Source organism: Octopus bimaculoides, chromosome 2 (genome assembly GCF_001194135.2).
Source record: "Octopus bimaculoides isolate UCB-OBI-ISO-001 chromosome 2, ASM119413v2, whole genome shotgun sequence".
Lineage (NCBI taxonomy): Eukaryota > Metazoa > Mollusca > Cephalopoda > Octopoda > Octopodidae > Octopus > Octopus bimaculoides.
This window is the reverse complement of record NC_068982.1, coordinates 191,054,079-191,063,598: the sequence shown is the minus strand read 5'-3', so window position 1 is coordinate 191,063,598 and position 9,520 is coordinate 191,054,079. Positions and strand designations below refer to the sequence as shown.

At 40.9% G+C, this 9,520-nt stretch overlaps 1 protein-coding gene across 6 annotated transcripts in view; it reads right to left on the bottom strand.

The window, feature by feature from the left end:
- The window catches only part of LOC106871093 (cGMP-inhibited 3',5'-cyclic phosphodiesterase 3A), a 282,517-nt gene that overhangs the window by 6,204 nt on the left and 266,793 nt on the right, over nucleotides 1-9,520 (bottom strand). For all 6 annotated transcript variants that reach the window (XM_014917386.2, XM_052965806.1, XM_052965808.1 and 3 more), the window contains 5 exons: nucleotides 6,137-6,262; nucleotides 4,775-4,962; nucleotides 3,538-3,741; nucleotides 1,593-1,754; nucleotides 410-581 (listed from right to left, as the gene is read on the bottom strand). In XM_014917386.2, coding sequence (XP_014772872.1) covers nucleotides 410-581; nucleotides 1,593-1,754; nucleotides 3,538-3,741; nucleotides 4,775-4,962; nucleotides 6,137-6,262 — 852 coding nt within the window. The remainder of the gene's footprint in view (nucleotides 1-409; nucleotides 582-1,592; nucleotides 1,755-3,537; nucleotides 3,742-4,774; nucleotides 4,963-6,136; nucleotides 6,263-9,520) is intronic.

Below are 9,520 nucleotides of genomic sequence, written 5' to 3'. Positions count from 1 at the left end.
TACTACATCCTCCCCCGCCACGGAGTTTTCTCTTGCAAGTTGTGTGGTGACTTTCTCAATGCTGGTGCTGTGTGAAAGGACTCTGCACACTCTGTAAAGTGGTTGGCATTAGGAAGGGCATCCAACCATAGAAACCATGCCAAAATAGACAGGTGGAGCCTGGTGCAGTTCCCCAACCTTATCAGCTCCCATCAAACCATCCAACCCATGCCAGCATGGAAAACGGACATTAAATGATGGTGATGATGATGATGATGACGAGCAATGCCCTGAATTTTGAGCTGGTGTGCCAACCTTGAGTAGTGTCTAGGAGTGGCCCATTAAATTCAGTAGAGACCCCATCCATCACTGAAACGTCTGAGTCATTTCTTGTCAAAGAAAAGAAAAGAAAAGGGCCAAACTGATTTACCTTCATCTTCCAAATCAGCCCAAATGCCAGGAACCAAACCAGCTGATACCATGGCATTACAAAGGGGAGCTACCAAATGGTTAATGAAAGATTCTTGAAGTTTAGCAAGCTGACCATTCCGTCGATCCATATATGGAGATATTGGCATTCCCAGTCTGGCTTCCTCATCTCCCTAAAATTATACAACATTCAACAATTATTTTCTGGTTTCAAATTCAGAGTATACAATAGTACTAACAACAACAACAACAGATTTATATTTTGGCACAAGGCTATTGACCCCAGTGGTCAACTGGTACTTATTTAGCAAAAGCCTGAAAGGTTAAAAGGCAAATGAAATGCCATTAAACATTTTGTCTGGCATGCAAATGATTCTGCAAGAAGAAGAAGAGGAAGCAGGAGGAGGGCAACAACAACAAGAAGATCACTCAGAGAGCACAAACCTCTGCCAAGGCAACACCAACATCCTCTCAATGATTAGCCGGAGATAATTTTTAGAATGAGATTGTCTGAAATCAACTTGACTGCTCTCACAAACGAGAATACTAAAAATGAACCCAACCGCTCTCAAAAATTAAGTAAAAAAAATCGGAAAAATAATCCAGAATCCTTGTCTGGTACTGGATTGATCCCCAAATCTAATCAGTTTGTGCCAGTCATGAGGACAAACATCCCTGAAAGTTTCATCTGAATCGATCCAGTAGTTCTTGAGATATCTTGTCCACGGACAAACAAACAAACACAACTGAAAACAATACGTCTGCCTTCACTAAGGCAGACGTAATAATGGAGCTTCTGCAGAAGGTTTGCCTCTTAGGGACAGGAAAGATTATCTGAAGGGTTTTGAGTACTTGAAAGATTATTGAAAGCTTGTGGATATTTAAGGTTACTGGTAGTAAGCTGCTACCCACATAAGTTCTGCCACGAATAAGAGTAAACCTGAGGCAAGTTGAATAATAATAATAATGATGGCTTCAAATTTTGGCTCAAGATCAGCATTTTAAACAGGAGAGTAATCAATTACATTGACCCAGGACTTGAATGGTTTTATATTTTATCAGCCCCAAAAGGATGAAAGGCAAAGTTGACCTTGGTGGGGTTGGAACTCAGGATATAAAGAGCTGGTAGACATTTTGTCCAGCCCCCTTCTTCTCCCCACCCCTTCCACATCTATGGTACTCACTTGATCATAGAATTCATCTGATATGCGCCGTGTCCAGTTTATGTGAAGACTTCGTTTCTTGGCTGGTCCGTTAATGTCTGCCAACTTGATCACCATCTGCATCACTAACATTCGGTCTGGTTCACTGTTCCATTCAATTCCAGGAGCATCATCATGGTTCACCTGCAGACACAAGAATTTGGAGAGATTTAGAAAACAGAGGAAGTCAAATTGATAATAGTTGTTTGGGAAGTGCTTGGGTGACAGAAGTATAATGATTAATAAAATTGGTCCAGATGACTAGTTGTTGATCATCATCATCATTTTAATAATAATCATAATAATAATAATCATAAACTCATTGTATGCAGTGCTGCACTTCAACTAATTAGAATTAGTAACCAAAACTGCATGAATGGTGCATAGAATAATGCGCAGGAAGTGAACAGTAAACGAGTTGTTTAAAATAAAAAGAAAAGCAAAAAGCAACATCAGGTGTACTGTTGCAGAATTTCAGAAAGGATGGAAGTTTTGAAGGATGTAGTGTTCCCAACAGCTAACAACTGATGCATGTAGTTTATTCCATGCTTCAAAAGTCTTGGGGTACTGTGATGTTTTTTTATTTTGTAAGCATTGTCCATGGGTGTTTGATGTATGGAATTCAAGAAGGTGCGCAAGGTTACTGTTGTAAAGATGGTGGATAATCTTGTCGGTGTCTAGCAAGTCAGTTGCCAGACGTCTGAGCTTTGTGTCGATGCCCAGGGAAGCAAGGGGTTCAGAGTGTGGTAGATGCCTGACGGCAGGAATCCATCCAATTCCTGCCGTCAGGCATCTACCACTGCACCCCTGCACTGGTGCTTGTGTTATCTACAACCGGTTGCCCTTCATCGCTAACCTTACTTATGACTGCTTGGTGAGTAGAGGTGGATATGGGATGGACTGTGTAGAGAGGGTGCAGGGATTAAAACCAGACATCAGGAGTATGGGATGGGGGTGTGGTGAAAGAGAGAGGGTTGTAATGGTATGGAGATGTGATGTGTATGAAGAATGATGAGGGTTGAGTAAAAAAGTGACTCATTCATGAAGATAGAGAGACCTGCAGAAGAGGAAGGGACAATTGGAGGGAGAGAGAGAAAGAGAGGGGATCACAAGATGTTAAATGGCATAAAGGAGGTGACAAGTGGAGGGGCACTGTGTTGAAACAGATCTGACTTACCCATGTTAGGGAAAGTTGATGTCAAAATCAAATGTAAAGCACAGACGTAGTTGTGTGGTGAAGAAGCTTGCTTCCCAACCATGAGATTCCAGGTTCAATCCCACTGTGCAGCATGCTAGGCATGTGTTTTCCACTATAATCCTGGCCTCGCTAAAGCCTTGTCGTGTGTGTGTGTGCGTACTCTTTGTAACAACAGTAAATGAGTTTCACTGTCATAGAAGCAGTGTTCGTTTTCAGTCTTCTGTGAAACCCATGTCTGGCCATGGGGGAAATATTACCTGACTTGGAAACAGGTGAGGGTTGGTGAAAGCAAGGGCATCCAGTCATACAAAAACCTATATCAACGGATTCTGTCTTCTGCATGCGAACATGGAAACACAGACGTTCATGATATGTGTGTCAACAACAAAAAAAAAAAGTGACGTTTATTTCAACTGATGATCACAAGGAGACAAAAATTAGTCAAAACTATTAATGTTGTATATAAAAGTGATTGGTTCCAAGTGAGGAATTGAAACTGGTTCGCAGGCTTCTTCCCTGCACCAACCATTGTAACATAGAAAAAAAGATTCAAATGAGGTAGGCATATGTGATGTGGTTTCAAGTCTTGCTTGAGGCCAATTCATTTCTCAAACAAATTGGATGAAAGTAAATAACATTGCCTCAATTTCCACTCCTTATAAAACCAATCACCTTGCATGATTGTCGAGAATTCGCGGAAATGGTAGAACAGAGACTCCAAGAACTTACCTTAGCATTAAATAAACTTAGAATTTCAAAATGTCTTTTTAGATCTGTTGCAAGAATAGCTTCAATCACAAGGAATCGGAACCGCTTGAATTCGGCACTGTCCAAGCCACACAGAAAATTGTATTTATGGTCTTCCAAAAGTAACGCCCAAGCTGAAGCAGCATGATAGTTTTCCAAAACAGAGCGATCGTTATACATGACAGCCTGTAACACAGAAATCAAATAGTTTTACCAAACCAGTCAACGAGTAGAGCATGAGTTACCTCCCTTTAGCTATCCCCCCCCGCCAGCCTCAATGTTTTACTAACCGTGTCACCTCATCGATAGATCAATAATCTCTCACAACAATTATCATTATTATTATTATTACAGCTGTTCGATCAATGAACCAACCCAGTCCATGGATGACAGTCGAAGTGGCTGAGTGTTCCACAGACACGTTTACCTTTAATGTAATCGTCAGACAGAACCCAGGCAACTGCAGTCGACCGTCTTTTGACTGGGTCTGTGAGAGACAGCATTTCCCTCTGCACTTGCACTTTCCGAGTGGAACTTAAAGAAGAGGGTGAGGGATTCACTGAAGAGGAAGGAGTCATTCCTTAATCCTTTCCATCTTCATCCACCATGTAACCGCTTTTGCCATAGCCATTGGACAGACAAACACTGCCTACTCCAACCAGTTTCTATCACTGATTGTGTATTGAGCATGTTCTAGGCAGACCTGTTCAATAAACATATTTGTAGAGCAAACTGCCCCTTTTTTTGAATCACACCAACAAGGGTAGGGTTTCATGTTTCAGCTAAACAGTAGCTGTGTGGTAAGATTACTGCTCACCCATGTGGTTCCAGGTTCAGTCCTACTGCATGTCATCTTGGGCAAGTGTCTTCTACTATGACCTTGGGCTGACCAAAATCTTGTGAGTAGACAGAAACTGAAAGAAACTCGTCGTATATATATATATATATATATATATATATATATATATATATATGTGTGTGTGTGTGCATTTGTATCTGTCTCCACCACTTGAGAACTGGTAGTGTGTTTACATCTCCGTAACTTAGTGTTTTGGCAAAAAAAGATCGATAGAATAAGTACCAGAATCAACAAGAAAACAAGAACTGGGTTTGATTAATTGGACTAAAAAATTCTCCAAGGCCTTGCCCCAGCATGACCGCAGTCTAATGACAATAGAAGTAAAAGATCGAAGTAGAAAGTGAAAAGAAAACTGCTCACCTGTGGGGCGTGTGTGGCCACTAAAAATGCATTTGTTCTGCCTGGATGATCATAATCATGCATAGCAGCAGCAGTGTAGAGAGCCATGAGCTCCAGGGCTGGGAAATTAGCCCCCATTATACCGTAGCTATCATCCAGATTGTTCCTTGCTCGATGGGTATACCCGCATTTGTCTGTGGAATCTGATTCTGTCAGAAGGAGGAAAAAAAAATAACGGAAGAAATTATACAACTGCAACAATAACAACAATAAGCAGCAGAGTTTCTGAACAGCGAGATCAAACCCTGGACCTGACGTCTGCAAACCAAGTTCCCCTCTCCCTCCCTCCCTCCCTCTCTTGCTCTCTCATATACAAGCACACATATGGTCATCATCATCATAATGATCTCAAATTTTGGCAGATGGCCAGCAAGTTCAGTGTGTGTGTGTGTGTGTGTGTGTGGCTAGTCGGTTATATCGACCCCAGTATATAACTGGTACTTATTTTATCGACCCCGAAAGGATGACAGGCAAAGCTGATCTTGGTGGAATTTGACAGATGAAATGCTACTATGCACACCTAATGATAATAATAATAATAATGATGATGTGCCAAAGAAAATGCTTAGCAGCATTTCGTCCATCTTTGCCTTCCATCCTTTTGAGGTCAATAAAATAAATACCAGTTATGCACTGGGGTAGTCAATGTAATCAACCAGACCAAAGATTTAAATATGAGAAGGCACCATCTTGTCTCCTTTCTGCATCACTTCTCTCTCTCTCTCTCTCTCTCTCTCTCTCGCTAAGTCTTATATTTAATCTATTTAAGAGACTTACTTGATGGATGTCCCCTCCGATAATTAGTTAGCACGGATTGTCGCTGCTGTCTAAAGAATGTCAAACTACATATTTACTAAATTAATAGGTACCAGCGTGGCTGTGTGGTTAAGAAGCTTCTTTCTCAAGCATGTGGTTTTGGGGTTCAATTCCACTGTGTGGCACTTTGTGCAAGGGTCTCTTACTAAAAACCCCAGGTCATCTAAAGCCTTGTGAGTGGATTTGGATGACAGAAACTGGAAGAAGCTTGTGTTGGCATGGGTGTGATGGTTTGTTTCCAGTCTTCCATAAAGAACGCATCTGGTTTTGGAAAAATATTACCTTGGAAATAGGTGAGGGTTAGTGACAAGCAGGGCATCTGGCCATATTAAATTTGCCTCAAGGAATTGTCTGACCCAATCAAGTAAAGAAAAGTGGACATGAGAACTGCCGCTACTGCCACAGCTGCCACTGTCACCAGCACCACCACTACGTATTCTTTCAATGTGACATGATTAGCTGTAAATATGATAAATATTTAAATAATGGTGGGCTTGTCGTTCCTACCTGATTCACTGGAGGAGCCATGTCGAGTGAAGAAGTCTGCAGAGCACTGTTGAAAGCCTGGGATTCCTTGTGTTGTTAAATAATAAACTCCATGGAGGACGTCAGTCGCATGGACGCGGTTGTGGTCTGCAATAAAGACAGAGATCAATATTTATGATGGTCTAGAATGATTTGAAGAGGATTTGGTTGTTATTTCTAGCCAAGAGGAATGGCTGTATTAATGTCTCCTTGTTGTTGTCTCATCTACAAAATATATTATTATTACTGGATAGTGGTGTTGGTGTGGCTGATGTGGTTGTGAGGTCAAGAACCTCCCCTCCCAACCATGTGGATCCGGGTTCAATCACACAATAGAATAGTAGGGACGTATTTTCTACAACAGTCCAGGGCCAACCAAAGCCTTTGGGAGATGGAAACTGAAAGAAGCCTGTTGTGTGTGTGTGTGTGTGCACGTGTCTGTCTGTCTGATTATCTATCTGTATATTAATGTTTATTTTCATATTTAGTTACAATCCTTTCTACAATAGGCACAAGGCCTGAAAGTTTGGTGAAAGGGGACGAGTCAATTACATCAACCCCAGTGCGTAACTGGTACTTAATTTATCAACACCGAAAGGATGAAGGGCAAAGTTGACTCCGGCAGAATTTGAACTCAGAACGTGAAGACGAAATGCATTTCATCCGGTGCTCTAACGACTCTGCCAGCTCACTGCCGTTTTATGTTCAGTTATAATAAAACCAATTTCACATTAATGGGTTACTCTGTACTTTTGCAGAGTACAAGAACATCATGGACAGTGACATCACCATTGAACATCATCTTTTGCTATGCTGGCAGGGGTTGGATGGTTGGCCAGGAACCGACAAGCCAGGGCAGTGCATCAAGTGCCAATGCCCTTACTAACACCAACTGCTTTACAGAGTGCACTGGGTGCATTCTGTCATGTCACCAAGAACTCACAAGACAAGATGCCCTGGTGTTAGGGAGTGATACAGCATGAAAGGTAGTGGTCTTGCTGAAGAAGTGCCTATATATATATATATGTGTGTGGGCAGGCGTGTGTCCCTCCTCTTCTTTGCAGCATGTGATGGTAAGCAAGCATCACCATATTCATTTCTAGTTTTCTGTTGAAAAACATGTCTGGTCATGGGAAAATATTAGCTTGCTTGAAAGCAAGTGAGGGTTGGTGACAGAAAGAGCTTCCAGCTGTAGAAAACTCTTACGCAATAAATTCCTTGTGATGGATCAAGCATGGAAAAGTGGACATTAAACGATGACAGAAACATCTGCTGACGTCTCGACGTTTCCACACATGCTGCTTTGTTGCCAATTGTTTATCTTGGTGCTTATCTTGTGACATTGTCTTAAGTGAGATTATACCAAGACCAATGCTTAAAGACATGTCACTGGTTTATGTTCTGTGAACAGTTTGTTAGAGAAAAGGAAGAGAAATAGAAGGACCAGTGTGGCCAGGGCTTGTTCATTCTTTCAGAATGTTTGAAACTAATCTTTACATTAAATACCTGAAGACAATTTTCTGGTAAATATAAATATAGGCACATGGGTGGCTGTGTGGTAAGAAGTTGGCTTCCTAACCACTAGGTTCTGGGTTCAGTCCCACTGCATGGCACCTGTAGGGGGTGGGGGTGTGCACAAGTGTCTTCTATTGAAGTCTCGGGCCAATCAAAACCTTGAGAATGAATTTGGTAAATGGAAATGAAAGGAGTTTGCCATGTGTATGTGTGTCTATAACTGAGCAGTTCAGCAAAAGACACTGATACAATAAGTATCTGGGATGAAAAAGAAAATGTCCTGGGTTTGATTTATTTAACTAAAAACAAATTCTTCAAGAAAGACAGTGCTCCAGCATGGCCACAATCTAATGACTGAAACAAATAAAAGATAAAAACCTCGTTAGTGTGAAGTTATTTCAGTGGAAGGGGAGGGGAAGGGTATAATCTGTGATTTAATGAAGTTGTAATTAAAATTTTAAAAACCAAAATAAGAAAATAAAACAGAAAAATGAATATTAACAGATTATCGAGTAAGAAAACTAAGTCATCAGAGGAGTACAAGATTTGTGGTGCAAACTATGTGAAAGGCTCGTGGAGTTTATTACAAATGATCCAAGTCTGCTTTCCAGTGTTTGGTCTCCTGCCTCTGACATTCAGAGATGCTCCATGAAATCTTCAGAGATAGATAGGAAGGGGGGTTATCTCCCTTGCTGGGCATTGTGAACAGCGGGTTTTTCTACAATGTGTGGGGAGGACTCTCTTGAGGTCCCCCATGGTACAGCAGAACTTGGACATTGACACGTGACGTTCATCGTGGTGGTGTTGCTTCAGCTATGGACGATTTCTTCTTGTCGGTCATTACTCTTTGGTGTGAATCTCCTCCTATCAGCTAAGAAGGCATTCCAATACGTTTGCCAGATCTCGACTTGTCTGTGGCTCTGTCCCTGAAAATTTATTTCCCACCACTCAAGAACTCATAGTCAACATTCATTCCACATCAGTCATTCTCTGCTGGGGTTCAGCAAAGATTTTGTTGTTAAAAAAATTGATCTGCAACAAATGGGTAATATTTTTACAATACTCAAAATATTTTAACAATTTTTGTATAGAATTCCTAATAACATTTAATTATAAAACTATAACAGGATCTTTTTTACACATCAAATAGCCATGAGAATCTACCCAAGTAACATAGGAATCAGAGAGGTCAATAAGTCAAAAAAGGGTTGGGAAGCAGAAGATTAAATCCAGCCACATTCAATGGCTCTGTCCATCATCCTGATTCTTTTGATTCCAACCTACTTGAAATCTGTTTCAATGTTACAAACTTTATGATTTATCTTTATGACTTATCTAAATTTGACCCTTTCATCAAAATGCCATGCTAATTTGTTTCATCAAACACCATGTTTAATAAAGGGTTTGAAATTTAGATACAAGGCCAGTAAGGAAATTACTATTTTTAAATCTCACGAGAGATATTCAGCAACAGTACTTTTGGAGTAAAGATTGTTTGCCAACATAACATGGCAGTCCCGGTTTAGGACGAATGTTGCTGTAATTTAGCCCCAGGAGACATCGTTTCCAGCTGGCTATACGACACAATCTGTGTCCTTATACTTTAGAACAAGGGAATCTAGCACCCCAACTCAGCTCAAAACAATATCTGTGTATCGCGATTTCTGGGTTATTTCCTTTCATCAGCACAGAATAATTGTTTGGTTAGAGGTGGTGCTGCCAAATTCCCATTCGAAATACAGAGTTTTCAAAGTGACAACTAGATTCCCTTGTTCGAAAATATAAGGACACAGATCGTGTCGTATAACCAGCTGGAGATGATGTCTCCTGGAACTAAATTACAGCAACATT